Here is a 23,224-nt window from a genome sequence, read left to right on the forward strand (position 1 = left end):
ATGTAGTCGTATAAGTTGGGATTGTACTCGTAAAATTAGCATAACTTTGGACTAAATTGGTGAAGAGGCAAATTCTCAGTATTAGCAATGGGGTGGGCCTTTCCAACAAAACATCTTATCGGAGGATCTCACGATCAAAATGACACATTTAGTGCGGCTTTTGCAATTTTCTCAAAGGACAGAAAGAAAGAAAAAGTGATGCAAACACGGCCGTGGGAGAGGGAGAAGGAGCCGACGGCGGAGGAGAAGGAGAGGGAGGCGTGCTTCATGAATTGAACTCCACGGCCACCGTTGCTACTGCAGCTCCCCCACGGTCGCGGCTCCGATCCACCTCCACCCCGCCAAGCCGCCTGCCTCCGCTGGCCGTCGCGCACTAGTCGCGGAGTTGCCCGCGCAGGGCCGCCTGTTTGTCGCCGAGCCGCTCGCTCGCGCTGGCCACCGCAGAAGGGCCACCGCACGCTGGCACCCGAGCCGCTGCCCACGCTGAGCTACCTGCTGCTGGCCCCGTTCCTTGTTCCCTTGCTGATCCTTGAGAGATAGAGCGCGGATCAGGATCATAGAGAGAGAGGATCGGGATCACGAAGAGAGATGGGAACGGGAGACACAAGAAACAAGTCAACGGGAGAGAAGAGAGATGAAAAATATCTTTGCCAATTTACAGCATAGCCCTTAACAGAAACATAAAGCACATAGAGGTACTTTAGAGAGGTGAGAATGACATTAAATGAAATGCAAAATTACATTAGGCATGACTTTTAAGTAGTAAATCACTATAGCTTTCCGGTAGTGTAAAGAAGGAAGGTGGATGGAAACGAGAAGAAGAGGAGAACACACTCCTAGTCATAGCTTCTAGAGGCGATGTGGCCTAGTGCTCGAAGCGGGAATGATGCTAGGTATGGGGAGGACGACCGCTTGCCTGGGCGACGGCGAGGACGGCAAAATGCGCAACGTCTGGGCGACGGCAAGGATGGGGCAAGATGCGGGTGGCGCCAATGGACGAAGAGGCAACGACTGGCTGGATGATGATGAGCACGGGGGAAATCGAATGAATGGATAGAGCGGAGGTTAAGCTATGAATTTTTTTTATTTTCATGTGTGGGTCCCACGTAAAATAAAGAGATGGCGTCAAACCACCCACAAATATCTTCTACTACTATACTTGCAAAGAGAGGACTACTAAGGATAACGCACCAATATATTGTGAAGCGAAGCCAACGTATTAGGAACAATCGAATAATAACATGAGAGCAAGTAAGAAGCCGTAGCAACGCACGGTCATTTCTGCTAGTCTAAGAATAAAGTAGTACATCACACTTGGTGACTTGCACTGATCTTTCAATCAACATCACCAAATACACGATAATATACATTAACCATCTGCATTAAGCCATTATGAAGACATTAGACATGCAGTACATCGATTATCATAGCACAAAGGATAGGAAAACACTGGCGCACTCGGAATTACAAACGAAATCATGAAGATGCACCCCTTTGATCCAATAAACAGCTCCCGGTGAGCTCTAGCTAGTAGCTTAACACACTTAGTTTTTTTTTTTTTTGGAAAAGCTGCTTCACACTTACTCCATACTTATCTAGGATAGTAGTACTGCTCAAGAAGATGTGATTTCACGCAGATAGGTCTGTCGCCGACGCGAGCATGCACGCCATAGCGTAGTATGCGGCTATGCGCTTCAGATCAGTCCCTGTCGTTGAGGCCGAACCTGCGGTCGAAGAAGTTGCCGACGGCATGGAACGCCGGGCCGAAGAATCCGCCGCCGCCGCCTCTCCTCCTCTGGTCGTCGTTGTTGGTATTATCGTTGTCGTACCCCGGCGGCGCGCCGTAGACGTGCACCTCCCTGGTGTTGATGTACAAGGGGGACCTGGTGCCGTCCTGGTGAGCCCAGTACCCGGCGGGAGCGTTGTTGTTGTACGGTGCGTAACTGCCGTCACCGCCGGTGCCGTAGGGAGCGCCGCCGTTGCCGTGGCCGCCGCCGCCGCCGTAGGAAGAGTTGTGGCCGTAGCCGCTGCCTCCGTGCGGGGAGTTGTTGCCGTAGCCGCCGCCGCCGTAGACGGGCGCGCCTACCACTACGCCGCTGCCGTTGTAGTGGTTGTTGTTGCCACCGCTGTTGTAATCGTCGCTACCGCCGCCGTTGCTGTTGTAGCTGTTGTTGTAGCGGCTGTCGTCGTCGGTCGCCTCGTCTTTGCTGCCGCTGCTCTTCTTCAGCCTCGAGGACCCGCGCTTTTTGCCGGCGGTTGTTGCTTCATACTGCTGGCTGCTACCGTAACCGTCCTTCTGGTCGTCGCCGTTGTTCTGCCCGCCGGCGAAGTTTGATCTGCTGCGCCACATCGTCCGCGATGTGTCCTAGTCTCGTAGTCTCGTCTCTTCTAACCCTGCATGATCGATAGCCTAATTTCAGGTGGTCACAAACAAAAAGCGAGGGGTTTCTAACCCTGCATGATCGATAGCCTAATTTCAGGTGGTCACAAACAAAAAGCGAGGGGTAGTACGAATAACACTGCTTGCATGCACGTCAAATATTTGATGCATGGAGTACTGAAAGATATTTGGAGACAAAAGATATACTTAGAACAGTAAAAAGTGAAAATAAAGGGAAGAAAAGAAGAGGCTTTAATTTGGCAGCATGCACGCGTTCGTACCCGTAGGTGGAGGCAGATAATAGGATGCCTTCGATGCAATGAGCAACTACTGAGTATGGACTGTGTGCTTATATGTAGGGCTCCAAGTCAACGCACGCAGTAATATATGCAGGTGTCTCGAGCATAGTTGGCCATATGACCCGTGGCTCGTGGGCTGGCCCACGGCACGCTTTTTTGGCCCGGTCTAGGCATGGCCCGGCACGGTGGCCGTCGTGCCCATGCCGGCTCAGCCCATACAACGGGTCGATCCTGGACCGCTGCCTCAGCCCGCGGGCTGGCCTAGCATGGCCTAGCCCATTTGGCCCGTGGACCACCAACGGGTGGCACGACCTGTTTAGACCTGTTTCGGCTCAGTTAAGAGGTCATATAAAATCTGGCGCGGCCGGCCAGCTCCCCCCACCCCCCGAAACCATAACCCCTTCCCAGTCGCCTCCCCCGCTCCCTCAGCCCTCCCGCCGCCTCCTGGCTCTCCCCCACGCCCTCCACCGCCTCCCCCACTGCTTCCCTCCGCCGCGACCTCCGACCCCTCACGCCCTCCGCCGCCTCCCCTGCCCCTGGCTCCTCGCGCCCTCCGCCACCTCCCGCGACCGCCGGCCCCTCGCGCCCTCCGCCACCTCCCGCGACCACCGGCCCCTCACGCCCTCCGCCGCCTCCCCCGCCGCTTTCCTCCGCTGCCTCCCGCGACCGCTGACCCTCCACAAGGGCGACGGTGACCTCCCCGACGAATTCAAGTTTGAGATTCACGTTGAGATCCGCACGTAGGTGTCTGGCGCCGGGCAAGGCAACCTGGTGCGCCGGTGCTGTCGCCTCGTCGCGCTGCGGTTGAGGAGGTGGTGGCCGGCGCCCTCCGCGCCTCCCCTGCCCCCGGCGGCGAGCTTTGCTCCTGGGTGGGGAAAAGGAGGAGACCGCGGCGGTGGGAAAAAGGAAGAGACGGTGGCTGTGTAGAAAAGGAGGGGACGAAACCGTGCACGGCGAGGCCGTTAAGGCCGCCGGGCCAGCGAGCTAGCATGGCCCGCCTAAGAAGGCTGTGGGTAGTGCCTGGGCTCCTCCTTCGGCACGTGAGCCGGCACGATTAATGTGTGGGCCTAAATATGCCAGGCCTTATCGTGCCCGTGCTAGGCCGGGCCGTGCTGTCCGTTTGTCCATCTATAGTTTCGAGGGAACCCCGCAAGAAATTTCGCGCTTTGTTATAGCTAGCCTTGAGCCCTTGACTAGATAGACAGAAACCACCTTGACGAACCTGCCCTTGCTGCACCTTCCTGAAAACAGACGAGCAGACTTAGTTTACTACATGCACTTGTATGTAGTGGTGTGGATGTATACAATTAACAATCGTAGTGTACTCGATCAAGTTATTAACAAAAACATTGTTGGTAGACCACTCTTCTTGAGCTAGAAGATGTGCACAGCGGCAGATCAACTTGCTACACATCATTTCTTGGTCCATACGTAACTCCAAAGGAAATTAACTAGTCATTAGCCCGTTTTCAACATGACCAATCTTTGTATATATACAAAGATGTTATAGGTACCATCTACGTACCATCTAAAGCATCAATCGTTGTATCATCTCGATGTAATGACCTTGAAAATTAATAAAGCTTCCTTTGTCGAAATTTATATCAACCCCAACAGTGTGGAGTGATGTACTCCCTCCGTTTCAAATTGTAGGTCATTTTATTTTTTTTTCATATAGCATACATTATATCTAGATGCATAATAATATCTATAAATCTAGAAAAGTCAAAATGACCTACAATTTGGAATGGATAGAGTAGTATATATGGGTTTAGTTGATTCAATAAAGCGCACTAGCACATACGTACATTAGCGCACTAGCACATACGTACATTAGCGTTCGTCATGGGTAGATCATTGACCGTACCCTCGATTGCTAGGTTGCAATTACTCCCTCCGTTTTTATTTATAAGGTGCACACGCATATCAAGATTTAAAGTTTGCAATTTTTGACCAATAATTTGACTGTTAATTTTTTATTTTTATAACGTAAATTTTATATGGTTGGATTCGTAGTCAAATATACTCTACTTATAAGTTTATAACCATAAATAATATAATATAAGATAAATAAATGGTCAAAGTGTTATTTGGAAGACCGTGCCAAGTCGTATCATGCCTTATAAACATAGATGGAGTGAGTATTATTAGTTACTAATTAAGCAGAGAAGAACACAGCCATGTTCTCGATCACGCCGAGTTCTCCTGAGGGCGATCGATCCAAAGCACTTGCTTAATTTGTTTCAAATGTGTCGTCATTCGTCACAATATATATTGCTGTTAATAATAAAGAATCGGATTTCACTGTCGTGTGCATCAACCTAACTGATCCGAGCAGTCACTTGACGACGTCATTGCTGATGATCGATCAGCTCCGAGATGTACACACTGCACGCTCCTAGATCTAGACAACTACTGCCACTTGACGCTCGGTGTTGACCAGCAGATCGAAACAAGCAGAGACGACCCGGCCGGCTGGCGTTGGATAAGGATGAGTGTAGTAAGTAGGCCGTAGATTGCTACATTATCATTAGTTTTGTAGTGACCAAATGTTGCTGTTAAACCGCCAACCATCGCCTATTACTTTCGCGTGCTACGTACTAGATCACCGTAAGCATCTGGTTCTTTGCAGACGATGGACACAGATGCAATTCAAGCAGGAAACGAACGATGTTTAGATACAGATTTCTTGCAAGTTGCAAGTGCGTGTACATTCTACATTGATGTACTGTGTGGCCGGCCTGAGCCGTATGCGAGTCCCCCCCAACGCGAGAGAAGTCGTCGTCGGCTCAACCACCTCAGCCAAGAGCCTAAGAGCAGCAGGGCCCTGTGCGTTAGGCTCTGCCACACGAGCCAGCAAATAAATAGATCACCTCTTTCATGAATAAGACTGAATATAGCATGCCCCTAGTTCGTTGCAACTAACAGGTTTGAATGAATCTGAAAAGACAACTCCATGGCAATACTTTTTCATTAGCTAAAGACAAAAAAAAAAACTGGCATGGCTTCTCATCAGCTAAAACAACACGGACGTGACCAACAACCTTGCACTTGAACATTTTATTCCACCCAGTTCCAGAGAAAATGACACGAGTATTCTACTCTTCAGTGGCCAGCTACTGTACTGTATATTCATTCGATCATCCAATGTGGGGAACTCTAAAAGCACAGATGCACAGGCCCCCTCCCAGCTGAACAAAAAAGCGCCGGCACACGCTTCTGGACCACGGTCTCATGTACAAATTACACATCATGTACACTAGTCTCGGCAGAAAATTACCATGTGAAAAACGCAAGAGGGAAAGAAAAATACCCGCAACCATCCACAAATCTCAACAGCGCATTCCCCTCCCAATTGAAAGGGGAAAGGTCGTGTCTTGTGACTCAACAAATATACCCCTTGCAAGCTGTAACCATGGATCATGGCCGTTTCAGTGATCGGACCATGTTGGAGATGAACTCCATTTGCCCAAAGAGACCGCACGCAGAGCATCTGGTGTATCCTCTAGCCTAGCAAGTCCTTGAAAAGATTGGGATTGTTCCCTGTTGGTGTCACACCTACTTGCCGTGCAGTCGCATCCTTTTGCAAGGCATCTTGAAGGCTAGGACCCTTCTTTGCAGCCGCTGCAGTTGCTCCTTTGTGGGAGCTCATCAAATTAGCATCACCTACAGCGGGATCAGCAGATCCACTGGTTGCTCCAGTTGGTACATCATCTGAGAAGATTGACATAAGATCTTGTGCGTTGGAAGTGCTGGCAGCTGGAGTTCCAGAAACCACCGGAGTGGCTGATGCTGGTCCAAGAAGCCCCTCTAGCTGTGAGAAAGGGTCGGCTATTGGAGGACTTGATGAGACTGGTTCATCACCCAGATCCAGCAGATCAGGTGGTGGGACAGCGGGAATTACTTGCTCTTTAATGGGCTGGGATGCTGCACTACTCGCAGATGCTTTCTCCGTTGAAGCACTCTCCTTTGCTGTCTTTCGAGAAGCTTGTGCTTTCCTATCAGCTTTAGCAGCTGCTGAACCAAAAAGTGAAGCAGCAAGCCGTTGCTTTTCTGCTGAAATTTCTGTGCCCTGCTGTCTCTTTGAACCATACGTGGACTCCCGCGCCTGTGAACTGGTTGCACCTCCCCCATCAGAATGAGAGGCACCATTGGTTGCTTGTTGGCTAGATGCTGAGCTTGAAGGTGTAGAAGAGGAATAGGTTGGCCTTCCCCATTTCTTTTGAACCCCATCAAGGCGAAGTTTGACACCAAACTCACCAGAAACTGCATCACCAGAAGGCTGGGACCTTGATGTTTGGTGGTCTTCCTTATAGTAACCTGGTTCTGGAACTGGAACCAAGTCAGTAGGTGGTGCGGACATGCTGGCTTGTGATGTTGCTAGTGCCATCGAAGGTTTAGGCATCTCATAGGCCTCAAACCTAAGAGTGTGGGCAGATGTTTCCTGTTGTTCTTGGCTTTTGTAGCTGCCCACACTTATCGCACCTGAGCGCTCACTCTCCGGAATGTAAGGGGCTGCACCATTTTCCAAGGCTTGATGCACATAACTGTTTAGAAACGAGAGGTTTCTGTCGACCTGCAATACAAATAAATATTTTCAAACAGTTAGATTCTTTCTTTAAAAAAATAAGGGCAGATCCATGTGCATAAAAACTGACAAGAACCACACTTGGAATCTCAGCATTCTAACATATGCTATTAAAGGATCTAGGGGTACCAGGATACAATAGGAATTGGGATATGAGGTGGGAAAAGATAGAGGGCTTGAATATGGGATAGGGAAAAGTTGTAGGATTAGAATTAACCCCACCACTCCTATCCAAACAGCCGCTAAGAGTTAAAAAAGAAAGTGCGGCAACAGCTTAAGAGAGGGATCTTAGGAAAAAGATGGGACCATGAAATGGGATAGAACATTGAGCTATAAAAGACAATTTCCTTTTGACAAATTAGATTTAGACATAACCTATACAGACAACGTAAAGATATGGAGTCCAACTCAACTACTTATCTCCCTATTCAAACAACGTAAGTCCAACTCAAACAATTCATCTTTACAACTAAAAGAAATAACACCTAAGCAACCAAACTAATGAAAACTGATATATAGTCACATGCTTAGCAATGTAGGTATGGTTCGCACAGGTGAAACTGTTAACAATGCATGTAAAAGAAATCCTATTCATGGCACATTAAGTGTCCAGGGAACAGGAAAGATATGCCCAAACATTCACGTCTTAAAATAAGAAATAAAAAGGGATAATGCACATTCTTAGAACAAAGCCCAGGGGGAGTCTCCCCTCTCCCCCTGTGGTCGATTTTCTTTTTTAAGAAATTCTATTCATGGCACATTCTCAGGGAACAGGAACGATATGCCCAAACATTCACATCTTAAAATAAGGATAATAGAAGGACCAAGCTAATTTCAAAGGATGGTATAATAGTACCTCAATATCTTCACAGCTTGCATCTGCGGGCATAACACTTTCAACAGCATGTTTGTCCAAGCCTAGTAAAGCCTGTAGTTCATATGCCCGTTGCTGCAAGTCTGTCGAATGTGAAGCTGACAATTCATCTACCAATGTTTGACACTGCAAAAAGATGGAAGATTCATAAGTATTTGAAGTAGAAACTGAATAATGGTACCAAATCCACAATGTCTTTTACTTGATTCATATTAAGCAAATATTATTTGCTTCATATCATCTGGTGTTAAATCATATAACTGATCAAACAATGTTCTTGGTTCTTTGACAACGAATATCATGATAATAAATTAATTTAGCAAAGTATTGTTATGAAATTATATGCAATGCAGGCATCAGGGTATATATAAATATGAGGTTGAATACTCATGAGCTTTATTTGGTTGGTGGTGGTCCACTGGTCCCAGGGGCGGACATGCAACTAGGGCCACACGGGCCGTGGCCCTAGTCGTGGCCCAATAATCCCCACTAACACCCTTCATTTTAGCCCAAACACTTGAGGAGGCCCAGCCCACCGACTCGTTCATTCTTCCTCGCCTTGCCTCTCACTTCATCTCGCTCGCGACTCCCCGACGTCACGAGCGTATGGGAGACGGCGTGGCGTGCCAGGTGCCAGGGCCTTCCACGAAGACATCTAGGATCTAGCAGCAGTAGGCTCGTGTCCACGTGATGAATTATGGAAGAGTAACCCAGTGGAGGCGCTGCGTCCTGTGTGCCTACGGCCTACGGCGGCGATAGCGAGGGAACCAGTCGCGGCTGCCCAGGGAGACGAGATGCCTGGAGACCTGAACTAATCGCATCGCGCTCACGGACGCGCCAAACGGGCCTTCTCCTTTCCCGTGGCCTCTCACAGTGGAATGGATGGATGCCGTTGCTTTTCTTTTTCCCTCTGGTGGGATGGCCCCAACTTCTCTTGAACTTGCCGGGTCGCGCCGCGGCCGTGGACCAAAGCTGGAGGATGGCAAAGCTTCTTTTGCTGAGCAACGGAGTTCAGTTCGCAGTTTTGCACAGCACAGGTCCACCCCTGCTTTTGCTGGTGGTCGCAGGCTCGCGGCAACATCATGCACAGCAGCTGCTCCTTAGCAAATGGCAAGTCCACGATTATGTGCTCAATTTGATCGACAGCTCAAGAGGACATACTGGTGCCACCGTCTGGACCGGCTAGTGCCACCGCTGCAGCCTGGTGGCTGGTGCGCTGTCCGGCAGTTGTCGGAGCCCCTGCGAACTCGCTCCTTGGCAGCTCAGTTCCTCAACTCCTCCGATTCTCCGCACGTGCATGCTTTGCTGCTGCGGTGGACGCCACCGGCTGTTGAATTTGGCCCTAGTCGTGATCAAAAGCTGGGTTCGCAACTGGCCCTAGTTGTGATCAAAAGCTGGGTCCACCACTGACTGGTCCAACTTTGCAATTCATGATAATTTTACCTTTTTTTTCTTAGCTGATTTTACTGCCTAAAATAATTAACCAGACTTAAAGATGTAAGCCCTTGCTAAAGTAATGAATCAAGCAGGAGACTAGAATAGCAAGAGATGCAAGTCTATGTCTATATCTATGTGATCAGAACTCGGTATGATTTTTGACAATCCTAACAGACTAAAGCAGCTAATTGATATTGATTGCGACAAAATCAGACTACTGAAAAAAAGTTGCATATTTTCATTTACCTCGGGCAGCATATCAATCTTCCTTCCAAGAGTAACTTCAAATGCAAATATCTTCAAAATCGCCGAGATTGCATATGCCTTAAATAAGCAAAATCAAATAAACAATAACAACACACATCAATCACAGCATACAAAAACGACACATCAGTAGTAGAATATAGGAGCATATAAATGATAAAATTTCAAGAACCAATCAATAATCCCCAGTGTTGAATTAATGCTATAAAAAGGTTCTGCTTCTCTGGTACAAAGAGATTAGATGATTTTGCAAATGTGGAGGAAGAACCTTCAACCATGTACAGCGTGGTTGGTTTACATCAATACATGTTTGTATGCAGAAAAACATGTATATGTTAAATTAGGAATAAAGTTTCAACTTGGCAACTGACCGAAGTCCACAGTTCCACCAAAGAATTGGTCAATAGATCGAACTGCATACCAAGTTTCAGATTATCTAGCAACAATGTGCCATGTGTAGTACTCTCTAAATTGCAAGAAGAAAGAAATATGGTACATCTCAGGGACAGTTTCAGATTATCAAATCAAGCCCAATTGTTTCAGATTATCCAATGGAGCCCAAGTGTCATATTTCAGCATAAAGCATGCAGGATGTAAAGAGGCTAAGGTAAACTGATCAATTAACTAAGATACAAGAACATACCTTGACAGTGTCATCTGTGAGGTGGGCCTCTGCCACATCACACAACTTCCCGATAATATAAGAAGCTGAATATTTCCCATCAGCTGTTCCATATTCTCCCAAAACCCAGCATATTATCTGAAGCAAAATGAATCAATATAAACTATGCCAAAAACTATAATTTGGAAAATGAAGGGCAATGGAAAATAACTACCTGCAGGAATGAAGAAGGAAGCTTTGGCTCTCCCACAATGCGGAGATAGGAATCTACCTGTTTAAGCACAGTGCAAAAGTGTTACTGGCAGATCGAGTGAGGAGGACATCAGAAAAAAGAGGGAACAATTGTGAAGGTTGTTCAAAACATTGCCAACATAATTGGAAATGAAGCATGAAAGATAATCTGGAAATTTTCCTCAACGGTCAGGTCAGAAACCGAGCTATGTGCTTTACAAATGTGAGGACAAGGATTTTCTCCTGCCCGTCTCTGTATGGTCAACTAAAGTGAATTTGACAAAATAAATCAAGGCACAACTTAGTCCTTAAGCTTTCCTTTTGTTTCTGTGAATTGACCAGATAAAGATTGCAATTGAAGATGTATTTATCCACAGTAATCATGTCCGGCATTAAGAATGTGGCTGCAACAAAATTTTGGAGTTCAGAGTACATACAGCTGATGATCTTAGTTGACTGTCAGCACCTTCATCCTCCTCACCAAAGCCTTCAGCAATAAGCCGCATCAAATTGTGTGCCACCCTTATGTTGACAAGATCTCCAGCATGCTCAAAGACTTTATTCATGGTCTGTAAGAAAATATAGGAAAAGAAAGGTCCTGTTGTTAAGAATCAACTGAAGATGCTTGATAACATTTAGGACAATACCCATGTAGTTACCTGGATAAACCACTGATTGCTAGGTGCAAATTGCTCTGCGAGTTCAACACAACGTGATGCAATTTCTGTCTTGTAATGATGATCAGTTATGTTGATCATGTACTCAATCATCCTATCAACAATGACTTCAACATTTGTTGACTTTGTCATCTTATAAAGAAGCTCAAAAGTCTTGCGCTTCAAAGTGTCATCAGGGTCCTATTCACGAATACAGCGAGTGAGAAACTAGAGTGCTACTGAGAAAACAAACTTAAAACGCTAAACTGCTGACACAAAGAAATTTGTCAAATAAGGCTGGAAGCAATAAAAAAATTAGAAAACATTCCTTGCATTAAGTTCTGAAACTAGAACATGATTACAATGAAAGAGTAGCTTCATTTTCTTGCAGCGAGGAACATGATGTCAGTAACATGTTGGAGAATCAATGTTCACCATATCTCTCACCTCTAAGCAATCAATAACAGCCAATTGGTGCTCTTCCGCAATATCTGGATTTATTTTTATTAGCCGGCCAAGAGCATCAATGCCCATGTACTTAAGATTATGGCTATCACTCTGCAATCCACAGAAGGGAAGATCAAGTTGGTTAGCTTCCAAAGAGGACAGCATGAATGCCATTAATTTGTCCAATAATCAAGATTATGTGCAAACCTTCAGAAACTTTGATGTTGTTTCAGCTGCAGCCTCTAGCATTTTAGGGTTCGGGAAAATGGATGAAATACAGCATATGCATTCATACAGTATAGCATTCCCAATGTTGCTTGCAGTGTCACCCTTCCTAAATATGTCACCCAACACTGTGTACATATGTCCACTTGCTTGTTTATCACCACTACCCAGCACAGCGAGTATCTTCAATAATTTTATCTGCAGATAACAGCAGTAAAATCTAAGGGGAAATAGAATGGTGCCAACTGCAGACTTGAAACTGCTAGAAGAAGCTTGTCAACACCTAACAAATCAAATAATGTTAAACTTAGCTCATGTACCTGAATAAATGGTGCAGGCATTTGGTGATAATCATAGGAAGTCGGAAGCCTCCTCTCCGCAACTTGTTTGAGGATGTTAACAAAACTAACAACCAGATCCTTGTATGAATTTGGTTCCTCCAAAATCAGGTCATAGAGGGGGCATAGGGTTGCACCCATAACTCCAGGATCATTGTCACAGAGCCTCTGCACAATAAGGCAGACCACTACTCAGAACCTCACACAGTCCTCTATGCCGCACTTAAAGATAAGAAAAGTTATACTATATTACATTTTTGTAAGAAGGAAAGTAAACATGTGCACATGGAAAAAAAATCCTCATTTGGTCCAAAATGCAACTCATGACTAGCTAAAAAAAATCTAAAATGGCATACCCTCAACATCCACAGCACGCGGAAGATACTAAACCACATGTTTCAGCCAACAAAATGCAATTGGATACAACAGCTAGTTGCTTCAATTTAGCATACAGAGGCATTTGTAAATGCATATAGAACAGCCACCTTAAACAGAATTGGCAGTAGATTGAGACAAAGTTGTAGCTTATAGAGCTAATGCATGATCATTACAACCTATTCTGCTATGGTACCAATTATAAGAAAAAACATGGATTTTGCCAAAATAATCAATGGAAAAAATTTCAAACCTTGCGGAAGTTGGAGACAAGGTGGGAAACGGAGGAGGGGGATCGCTGGTAAAACCGGTGCAGCGCCATGACGGCCTTCTTCCGTACGGCCTCCTTTGGGTGCGCAAGCAGCTCTACGACTTGTGGCAGCACGGCGGGAATGGCCTCCTCGCCGATGAGGCGGCACGCGGCGGTGAGCGCTGCGCAGACGACGAGATAGTTGTCGGACCTGAGGTCCTTCTGGATGGTGTTGACCACTAGGATGACGAGGTCGTGCCTCTCGTCGAGGAAGAGCGCGACGGCGAGGTACCCGGTCCGCTTGAGCGGGAGCGACTCGTCGTGGGTCATCTTGACGGCGTGGATGTGGCCAAAGGAGGCGTCGTGGCCGAGCATCTCGGCGTAGACGAGGCGGAGGAGGAGCTCCTTCATCTTGCGGCGGGGCACGTCGGGGTCGGCGAGGCGGCGCTTGAGGTGCTCGAGCTCGCGCGCGATGATGCGGTCCTCTTCCGCCTTGGAGCGCGCCTCGCCGATGGACTTGACGAGGTCGAGGAACTCCTTGGACTGCCCCCACCCGCCCTGCGACCCCATCGCCAGCTCCCGCCCGATCGTCCGCAGCTGCTCCATTGCCGACGCCCGCTCCCGGACGGGGCAGAGGCTTCCTCCTCGGGGGGCACGGCCGCCGCCGGCGACGGCGGAGGCGTCCGGTCGGAGTGGGGAAGTGGAGGGGTGAAGGAGATCTGGATCGGCGAGTGGGGGAGAGCCGGGGAGGTGGGTTTGCGGGGAGATCGGGATCGGGATTAGCGAGGGAGGAGAGGAGAGGAGAGGGGTCTAGTTTTCCTACTTTTTTTTTTCGTTTTCTTCTCCCTGGTTTTACTCCACTTGGGTTCTTTTGTTTTGAAAGGGAAGTCTAGCACTGGACCTCTTTTCCCTGGTGTTTCAATCCTTGATGATGGGTTTTTGCACACTAGCATGAACAGTTACTGTATATATAAATGGGAAGCCTGGGCTATTGATAGTAAAAGTGTTGGTTTGAATTTTTTAATATGTATTGACTTAAATAAAATATATTATTTTTAAATGATTATTGCAACATCTGCATATCGCAACCACCTCCACTTATATCGTCGAAGAATAGTGGTTCATTTCATATAGATATAGATTCATATAGATGAGGCATTGATCGCAAGTTTCGTATAGTTCATGTTACACAAAGATTTTAAACTCTCTCAAAGACCACTAATAACATAAGAAACTAGCTAAGCTTACCAGTAAAGGATGTTAGACATTCATTGATTTTTATGATTTCTATCTGCTATCAACTTATTGAAGATTTATATGAGGAAGTCTTGCATGATCATGCTGAGAAATGTGGGATAAGATGGGAAGCCCACCGCCGGCTGCTGGAGGCAAAGAAAAATTGACAATTAGATGAAAGGTGTCAAGACAAGGTAGTCTAGTCACGTAATGACTTAACAAAGTTAGTTTCCGGCACCAAAAGTGATGGTGCACTAGTGTATCGCTAGCGACTAAGATGGTAGGTGGAGGGAGGGGTGGAGGATAGGAAATGCGGCTAACAATTTTGAAATGCAGGGAGAAACACAGTGAATAGTTTATGAGCGTGGATTAAAATCTAATTGATGGATATAGATTGGTTTAGTATAATAAGGTCATATTCATTGCTTAGTATCATCTTTTTTTTTCCTTAGATGGCTGTGTATGGCAGAAGAGGTCGAAACTTTCCTGTCTTAAAAAAATAAGCATTTTAATTTGTTGAACTTGTATTCTGGTTACATTTCGAATTTGTTCATTTGTTTATGTTTTAGCATGGATTTTTGCATGCTCAATATTACACTCAGTTAGAGTGAATTCGCCGAGGATGATCATTAATTACCAATACAAGCGTTTCATTAAGAAAATTAACAATGAGGTCGGAAGACTGGATGCCTCAACTCAATTCACAAGGATGGTTTTACTGGCTTCGGACATCACAAAAACTGCCAATTGCAAATGCAAACGGACCTGGGGACCGGTTGGACACCAGAAGCGCAATTAGCACCCGCCTCAGTAGGAGGTCGCAGGTTCGAACCCCTCTGGAAGCAGATTTTGGGGGGATTTTGCAGCTTCAACACGTGCTGTTTGAGATTATTTCTTCAAAACAGGCATGTGAGTGTGAGTGTAGGATGTAGACCTTAACTTGTGCATAGGGATGCGTGTTTATGTGTAAATTCAGATACTACCACTTGTTTTAACAAGATGCTATCTGAAAAAACTGTCAATTGCAGATTAAACTCAACTCAAGTCAAAAGGATGGCTCGTTACGAGAGGCTATCTAAAAAAACTGTCAATTGCAGATTAAACTCAAGTCAAAAGGATGGCTCGTCTCTCCAGAAAATTTGATTCCTTGTATGAGCATTACGTAAATAACTAGTACGAATCACTGTCTCTTTCCACTTACTACATATTCCAAGCAACGTTTACAAACTTTACACAAAACGGGGTGAGCGCACTACTCTCTCTAGCCTCTTAGGCCCAGTGAGTTTGCTATAATATAGCTGCAGAACCTGGTGAGCTGCACTGAGTTTCCTCTTGTAAATTGGCTGCCCACAATTCTCTTGATTTTCTCCAAACCCGCACCGATGGCTCAGCAGCTCCAGAAACCAAATCACAGAAAATACTCTGATTGCACAACAATTTCAGTTTATCAAAAGACTAATCTGCCTCCCCAAGCCCATCACTGCCATCTCCTCTTTTTGTTATAGGAGCCATACCACCACGTTTCTTGCCATGGGTTGCTACTTCTGCATTTTTCCTCAAAACAGCACCTGGTGAGGGATACGGTCTTTGTTGGAACAAAGGTCCCTGCAAATTAAACATAAAAAATGATGCATCATGATTCTGAGTATAAAACATAATAAGAGTTTGGCCATTGGTGTCTAGCCAAGCTTCCCGTGGTGGACCGGTTAGAGCATTGAACTCTGGGAGTTGAAACTCCCGTCCTGACACAGGTTTGAAGAATGGAACCTTCTTAGAACAAAGCATGGGGGAGTCTCCACATGGTCAAGTTTTTTTTAAGAGCTTGGTGTCTATGGATGAAAAATAAGATATTGCAGGTCTGTATGAGAATCCCATTATTAATGGCCTAACTGACTTTCACATAATCCCGAGTCCCCCTAACATATCCGAGTGAATTGCAGAGAGTAAAAACAAACTCATGACAGAGCAAAGTCCAAACAAACTTGGCCCAGACAAATTTTTTGCAAATCAAAAGAACATACAGCTGCAGTAGTATCCGCTGCTCGTGGTTGTACACCCTTCAAACCAACAACCCTGCAAAAACAAGAGTACAGCGCTATTAGCTAAGAGGCACATAATTTATTACGCATACATTATTCCTTGGTTGCACAAAGCTAAAATAATAATATCTTAACGGCAAACACCACGAAGCTTGAGAAAATCAACTGAATAGTAATTGACAAGGAAGAGAGATGTCATGTACCAGCCACCCCGTGGAGCATCTGAGTAAGAACTTGGGTCCATCGGGTCAAGCTCATCATCTTCTGGGCGATTTCTTTTGCGATGATCTTTTCTGTTCTGTTTCCCAAAGGGTGGTTTTGAGCTTGATCTGCATGCAAATGGAATAAATGGCACGTTTATGCCAAAGTAGGTGATGGGCGGACATAAAGTACCATATAGACTACAGATCATATGGAAGAAGCATGGCCATCCAGCGAACCCATTAATGAGCAAAGTGCATAGATCATTATACCTGTCCTTAGCTCCAACATTCCCCTGAGTTTTGGGAGCATTGTTACCACCAGAGTGCATCGTATTGTTTGGGTAAGATGGATACTGTTGAAAAGGAAGATTTTGAACCCTGCCATAAGTTACCAGCAAACATTTAGCTATGTTTCTCAACATTTATAAATTGGGCTGGTGTTAATAATAGTTCATAACATAAAGACAAAACATGAAAGGTTGGTAGCACATCGGTCAATGACAATATCACGAATATAAGCTTAGGTCATAGAGATCCATTCAAAAGTGTAGTTTCATACAAAATCATGTCATCTATAGGATTGAGATAAATTATAGATCAAGCTTCACAATAAAACATTAGATCTGGGGTGAGATTAAAAAGATTACCTTGTGCAGTGATTGCAGTATCCCCAAGGCTGGACAAGACCAACTCCCCATCCACCACAGCCCAAACATCTCTGCATTTGAGAGTTCCAAATATCTGCAGTTTGAGCGACCGGCTCTACTGCAGTTTTGGTGGGAGCAGGAGGTGTAGCAATGGCGTTCACAGGAGTAGGAGGCTCCCACTGTGTGGCCTGTGTCCTTGTATTATAATAGTATCTGTGGCCTAAAATAATGCACACATCACATTAACCTGAGGATGATAATACCACACATGCACATTCCCAGGAAGCAAGGAAAAAAAGCATAGTTTCACCAAAGGGTCTCATGTTTTTAATGAATGTTTTAAAGGATAGTTTGTCCAAACGCAACTTCCAAATTATAGCTTAAAGTATGGCATGTTTCTGATCTTGCATCTGATTATTTCAAATTCTTTTAGAACCTTTGAAAATTTTAGGGCTAAAGATGCATATAGGCCATAAAGTCTATGATACATTAGATTTTTTTTTTTGGCTCCTGTACCTGTTAATTTGTCAATTGCCTCCTCCCAATTCTCTGGCAAGGATGGAGAAACTTGATGGTGCATGGTATTCACAGCACCACCGGGACGATTCCATTGACTCACTCCAGTGCTTTGGTTGTAGAAATAAGGAGCACCAGTGGTCGGGTCCTTTGCTTCAACCTGAAGCCAAACAAGTTAGCCTTAATGCGGTATAACCAGCTCTTGTGTAGCTATACTACATTCCTTCTCTAGGATGGGACAAAGGTAACTATTATCCTCTAATTCTATAAACCATAGTGAAAACAAATAGAAAGTGTATCTGTTAATGGTACCGCTTGTACTGGCGCACTGTGAACTGACCAATAAAACATATATTGGCTAAACATTCAGTTTGATAACCACATGAACATAGCAGAAAAATAACAAAAAAGAGAGAGAATACTTGGGCACAAACTCACCCAACCAGGAGGCAACTCTTGCCCAGATTTGTTCTGGATTTCTTGGGAATCCACCTGTAATTCAGTGGCACGAAACAAATGATGCATTAATTAACACAAAAAATGTGCTAGATAAAATATAAATTGCACATCAAGGCTGTCAAATGTGCAAGCTAAAGCTAAATTTTCAAACCTTTTCGGTATCAACAAATATCCTCAGACAGTATCATTAAATTTTCAATTGTCCTTCTGGAATTATGTAGCACAAGTGGGATTTCAATTAACCACATAGCTTTCATAAGTTCATATGCTGCATAATAATATCATCTCCATGTCCAAATAACGTGTATAAGCATGATCCTAGATTATAACAAATGATCCATGCCTACCATGCTGGCACTAGATCAAGGTTCTCTCAACTACCAGTATTTATTTCCCACCTTCCCACTTTAATTACCAAGGAATTTTTAACTTACATTCTGTGTATTCATGCTATTCTTATTTGTTGTCTCATCTTTGAGAATTCCCCTTGCTCTTAACCTCTGCTTCAAAAAATCAGGGAGATCGTTTGCACATTTTGCTTTATCAGATTCATCTCTAGGTTTATCTGAAGAAAAGGATAATAGTTAGCTCTCATTTATAATACTGGAACCAGCAAGTGACTTAAGGATGTGGCATACTCATTTGAGTACTTGGCAAGTTCGCAGCATAATAAGCACCCCCTCCTGGTACACCATAGCCATTGCCAATTTCAACATTGCCTGTAAGCATGCTCAACCATCAGATTTGGGAAAGAGATACATCATTGTATACTAATAAAAGAATTAGCAAGTAACCAGCTGCTTCATAACTACATGAGGAAACAATAGCCAAAACACAGTTAGCAGAAAGATGCATAAGTCGTGAGACAGAATTGCTAATCTTCATGAATCAGTAAGTATTCAACATCACAATCATCATAGTTGCATATCCACTCTAGAAGTGGACAGCTAAAAATGGAGGAACAAATTGAAAATAAGCAAATACAGCATTATCATGGAAAGACAATGACCATTGTTTGGATGAACTGGCTTCCCCCTTTTGTTTGCCATCTCTGCACGATGATCAGCTGTCATCTTTAATAAGTGTTCCTAAAAAGTCAGAGAATAAAAACAATGACTTAACTAATGAAAATTGTACAGAAAAACACATGATGTGGAAAACCTAAAACCCATAAAGAATAAAAAAACCAGCGATAAGATCAATCATCAATCACCTTCAATGCATTTGGGTCACGGCGGTTCGAAAGTAAGTCTTCCCCATATGCTGTAGGTTCACTTGTTGTGTTTGCATATCTGATGGGAAAAGGGGTAACGGAAACATCAAGCAGCTGTCAATAACTAGTGCAGAATGAAATGGGACAAAACACACCTTTGATTTTGTATGACTTGCTGGGTCTCAACGTCCTAGTTATCAGAAACAATTACCAACAATCAAAAAACAGAAACATATCTGCAACTCTCAGGATATAATCTGGGTATATGTATACCTGTGCGTGAAGAACAGCCTCTTGGACAGCTGATTCAATGCCTGCTGCACTATCACTATTGTTGCCACTAGCAGTGTCATGTCTAGTGTCAAATGGAGAATGATAAGACTGTGGGTCAGAATTGAACTGTGGTGGGTGATTGGGAGGTGCCTGTGACCATGTTCCAACACCAGGTGGTAATGGTTGATTCTGAGAGCTGTCCATGATTAAGCAACAAGTAAGTAGCTGAAGTTCTGGGCTTCTGGCATTTGATCTCACAATCTGCAATACAAGGCAATCAGCGTAGCAACATCAGCACATAACGAGGTTAACAATACATACTGTTTGGCTCTAAAATCAAACACAGCCCGTGGTTCCACTAATCCGACACATTCAAAGGAATATATGCTTAGCTAAAGCTGCCTCACTTATGAAATTTGCCAGGTGCTGCAGCCTATCAAGTATCAATATCCAAATCCATTCACAGTTCAGTCTCTGAGCACAAAATCACACTCGCATAGGATATCAGCACTACAAGTTCCAAATTCGCGCCGCAAATTACCACAACTTAAACCCTAATCTTAACACCTACTTCAATAATTACATTGAGTGCAGGAGAACAGCGGCTGACTTAGCGTGGGATTCTAGTTCATAACTCAACCTTAGAAAGAGTCGAATTAGGGTTTACCAGGAAAAGGGGTCGATTCCAAGTCCCGATGGATCTTCAGTCCGGCGCCAACCCGGCACCACCAGGGAGTGGCGACGCCGGAGGCCTCGAGGGCCTTCGAGGTAGCTGGTGTGCTCCGACCGGCGGAAGGAGGCCGGAGGCGGGTTCGTCAGCCGGACTGGCGGAGGAGAGAGAGAGAGAGATGTGGGTCCGTTCGAGGAGGGGGATGAGCCGAGGAGGCCTAGTGCCGGACCGGGCCTAGCTTTGGCCCAAGCCCGACCAAAATATGGTTAGGAGAGGCCTGCAGATTAGATTTTGATTTCAGCCCAAAATTTGTTTCTCTCTAAGGCCCGTTTGAATTTCCTCTTTTCTTCATCTCTCCAGGCATCATTGTTTGTTTGGATTTGAAATGATCCAGACATGTTTGAACTTGAAGCAGTCTTCAAGTCCCCTCCCCGACGGCTGGACTTGCATATGTCGTGCATGCTTTTGTGGTGAACTCGTGCTAATTTGACTTGCGCAAACCCTAATGTTGTTCCTTGGTACCATGGGATCTCAGAAGAACGCATGCAGCACGCTGAAGCACGCAGTTGCATGACCGCGAAACATCGTCATCGTATTTGGTATTGTGGAATCTTCCAATTTGGCACTTGCTCAGAGTCACATGGAACTTCTTCCAATCCATCCTGTGGCTGTGTGGCAAGCAAGCAAGGGCCCCTGACTTTTGTGTCCTCTTCCGCGCCTGCTGTTCTCGCTCTCAGTCTCAGATATGAGGGCAGCGCAAGATTCTGACCCCTGCTCTTGTAATATTCATGCAATTATTTGTTGCTGTTTTGCCTGAGGCTACTCTGAAATGCGTTGGCCGTGCCCGGCTCCAGTTCTAGCTGTGAGGCCGCCAAGAAATTGATTATTCGTGGATGAGATATGAATAAGATATATCGGTCAGCTTCACTCGTGATCCGAATCGAAGAAGCACCATTGGAGATCTTTTGATAACCAAAGTTAACACTGCACCTAGAGAAACAAAACTTTGCAAAGACTACGTGTATCAGTGTATGTGTATTGTTTTCGGACTGATCGATCCAATAGACCCCCTCTATTTATGCAAAGAGCACAGCTGAACTGAAATACTGAATCTTTCTCGCCAGTTTCACAGCACGAGAAGGGCAAAGAGCAGTTCCACTGCACGAGAAGCGTTGAATCTTTCTTGACAGTTTCACTGCACCAGAAGCATGTACGTCTTCAGGCAGGCCTATACTAGAAACTGGAAGGAACGGAAAAGGGAAAAAAAACGTTGTCACCCGTTTCTTCATGCCTTTTTAATTAGTAGTAACAGCTTAACACGAGCTATGATCAGGTAACTAGGCTGGATTTTAATTGCAATGCAGTGATTCGCTCGTACAATACCATGCGCTCAGCCCAATGCCATAAGGCCAGTCTCAGTGGCAGTTTCATAGAGTTTCATGAGTATTAATTTTTATGCCACATCACCAATTTTGCTGACTTGGCTAGGTATTTATGAGGAGAGAGAAGAAGTTTCATCATATGTGAGAGGAGTTTCATCCCCATAACACTAAACAAGCATAGTTACCTAGTTCTCAGTTTTGGTAACTGTCCAAAAAAATTGTCCACTGAGACTGGCCTAATCGAATCGCAAACACAGAGATCACATAAATAAACTAGTGTTCCTCCTTCCTCCACCGATCCCAATTCCCATGCACTGCTTAATTGTAACACCCCTGCTGTTAATAACACTCATTAAGCCTTTAACGTGGTAGTAACACTAATCATGCATGCATAACTGTATTTATTAATTTTTGATAGTTCTTTCAAAGTGCAATTTATGGAGGGTTTAAGCTTTTGGCAATTAAATACAAATAAAAAGTATACATTTGAAAATATGAAATTTTATGCTTCAATATAGTTTGAAATGTTACATGAATCAATTTTGAACCTTGAAAATGTTTGATCGTTGAAACAAGCTCAAAATCCCAATTTAAGTGCACGTTTGAATCAAAATTCCAAGTGTTGGAAATTCTAAGAGTAACCATTTTTGGTGGTTTTGAAAATTAATTTTACCTAAACACATAGCCAAGGTCTTGATCAAAATGAGTCGCTCTATGATTGAAGTTTACATGCACATGCTTGTTGTTAATTTTGGATCGCATTTAAACTTCAAAGTCAACCCGAATCTGGCCAAATAATATAAAATGTCAGAACTTAACATTCTGACCTTGGTTCAGACACGTGGTTTTCCCCATCTTTAAGGTAACCGATCTCCAAATCCTTCAACCAAACCATCATCGAACCTTTACAAAAGTTAGCCCTTTGTACCATCTTTAACTTTTACTTTAGCCGTTTGATAAGTTGTGATACAAAACCGTAAGAAAATCTAGCTCCAGCTCGTTTCGATTCAGTCGGTCGTTGCCCAACCAACGCTCTGGGGCACGACGACTCGCGCCGACGACGTCCACGCCCGCAGGTCCTCACCCCTCCACGCGCCAGTGCCTCCACCTTGCTATGCTATCGCCATACGCCACCCATACCGCGACCGCGCGTCGGTCAAGGTGTTCCTAGATGCCGGCCGCGCGAGCACACGATCCCAGCGCCCAGCCGCCTACTCCAGTCCTCCTCACCCGATCTTATCTTCCCTGACTTCCACGGCCTTGACTCCCCTAGTCGTCAACCTCCTCTCCCTCTCCCATTTGCTTCCTTTCTTCTTCCTCCGGCTAGGACAAGGAAAAACAGAGCCGAGCCGGCCCCAGCCATCCGCTAGCCAAATCCTCCCCATCCCCTCCACCATAACCAAATCGCCGCCACCACGACCTCTGCAACCTCCTAGGCTCCACCCTCCACCACTCCTTGTTGAGTTTCGGCCACGGTTCCACTGGAAATCGTCGGATTTCCAACCGCTTGTGCGCCACCGCCCACCATGGCCACCCTCCCGTGGACAGCTCGCCTCGAGTCAGCTACACGCCAATGACACCCATGAATGGGATCCCAATG

At 45.2% G+C, this 23,224-nt stretch overlaps 3 protein-coding genes across 4 annotated transcripts; all 3 read right to left on the reverse strand.

Moving 5' to 3' along the window:
- Positions 1-1,296: 1,296 nt before the first annotated feature.
- LOC101785814 (glycine-rich cell wall structural protein 2-like) lies at positions 1,297-2,719 on the reverse strand. Its single transcript, XM_004970986.2, has 2 exons — positions 2,662-2,719; positions 1,297-2,394 (listed from the first exon to the last, which is right to left on the reverse strand). Exon 2 carries the CDS (start codon positions 2,348-2,350, stop codon positions 1,700-1,702), a length of 651 nt encoding a protein of 216 aa, XP_004971043.1. The 5' UTR covers positions 2,351-2,394; positions 2,662-2,719; the 3' UTR covers positions 1,297-1,699.
- Positions 2,720-5,712: 2,993 nt separating this feature from the next.
- LOC101786221 (AP-4 complex subunit epsilon) lies at positions 5,713-13,820 on the reverse strand. The gene is made up of 11 exons (XM_004970987.4): positions 12,990-13,820; positions 12,344-12,529; positions 12,006-12,221; positions 11,799-11,909; positions 11,355-11,552; positions 11,133-11,264; positions 10,679-10,735; positions 10,486-10,602; positions 9,825-9,902; positions 8,124-8,267; positions 5,713-7,255 (listed from the first exon to the last, which is right to left on the reverse strand). Exons 1-11 carry the CDS (start codon positions 13,590-13,592, stop codon positions 6,185-6,187), a joined length of 2,913 nt encoding a protein of 970 aa, XP_004971044.1. The 5' UTR covers positions 13,593-13,820; the 3' UTR covers positions 5,713-6,184.
- A 1,478-nt stretch (positions 13,821-15,298) lies between these two features.
- LOC101786616 (E3 ubiquitin-protein ligase Smurf1) lies at positions 15,299-20,433 on the reverse strand. 2 transcript variants are annotated; one of them, XM_004970989.4, is made up of 14 exons: positions 20,240-20,433; positions 19,573-19,833; positions 19,455-19,489; positions 19,300-19,378; positions 19,096-19,174; positions 18,737-18,805; positions 18,521-18,651; positions 18,066-18,119; positions 17,628-17,787; positions 17,112-17,331; positions 16,735-16,842; positions 16,465-16,590; positions 16,244-16,295; positions 15,299-15,827 (listed from the first exon to the last, which is right to left on the reverse strand). In XM_004970989.4, the coding sequence occupies exons 2-14, from the start codon at positions 19,774-19,776 to the stop codon at positions 15,678-15,680; spliced, it is 1,467 nt and encodes a 488-aa protein (XP_004971046.1). In that variant the 5' UTR covers positions 19,777-19,833; positions 20,240-20,433; the 3' UTR covers positions 15,299-15,677. The 2 variants fall into 2 exon arrangements, with proteins under 2 accessions (XP_004971046.1, XP_004971045.1); XM_004970988.3 differs by having other exon boundaries at positions 18,725-18,805; positions 20,240-20,431.
- Between the last annotated feature and the right edge of the window lie 2,791 nt (positions 20,434-23,224).

Source organism: Setaria italica, chromosome V, assembly GCF_000263155.2.
Source record: "Setaria italica strain Yugu1 chromosome V, Setaria_italica_v2.0, whole genome shotgun sequence".
Lineage (NCBI taxonomy): Eukaryota > Viridiplantae > Streptophyta > Magnoliopsida > Poales > Poaceae > Setaria > Setaria italica.

Bases quoted from the DNA above. Each gene is read 5' to 3' on its own strand.
- LOC101785814 (XM_004970986.2), bottom strand. From the start codon at position 2,350: ATGTGGCGCAGCAGATCAAACTTCGCCGGCGGGCAGAACAACGGCGAC.
- LOC101786221 (XM_004970987.4), bottom strand. From the start codon at position 13,592: ATGGAGCAGCTGCGGACGATCGGGCGGGAGCTGGCGATGGGGTCGCAG. The intron at 12,530-12,989 runs GTTTGAAATTTT...CTTATTGTGCAG, and splicing joins TTGTCTCCAACTTCCGCAAG to AGGCTCTGTGACAATGATCC. The intron at 11,910-12,005 runs GTTTGCACATAA...TGTGGATTGCAG, and splicing joins CAACATCAAAGTTTCTGAAG to AGTGATAGCCATAATCTTAA.
- LOC101786616 (XM_004970988.3), bottom strand. From the start codon at position 19,776: ATGGACAGCTCTCAGAATCAACCATTACCACCTGGTGTTGGAACATGG. The intron at 18,120-18,520 runs GTAAGTTAAAAA...ACTGAATTACAG, and splicing joins ATAGCATGAATACACAGAAT to GTGGATTCCCAAGAAATCCA. The intron at 16,843-17,111 runs GTAATCTTTTTA...AACTTATGGCAG, and splicing joins TACTGCAATCACTGCACAAG to GGTTCAAAATCTTCCTTTTC.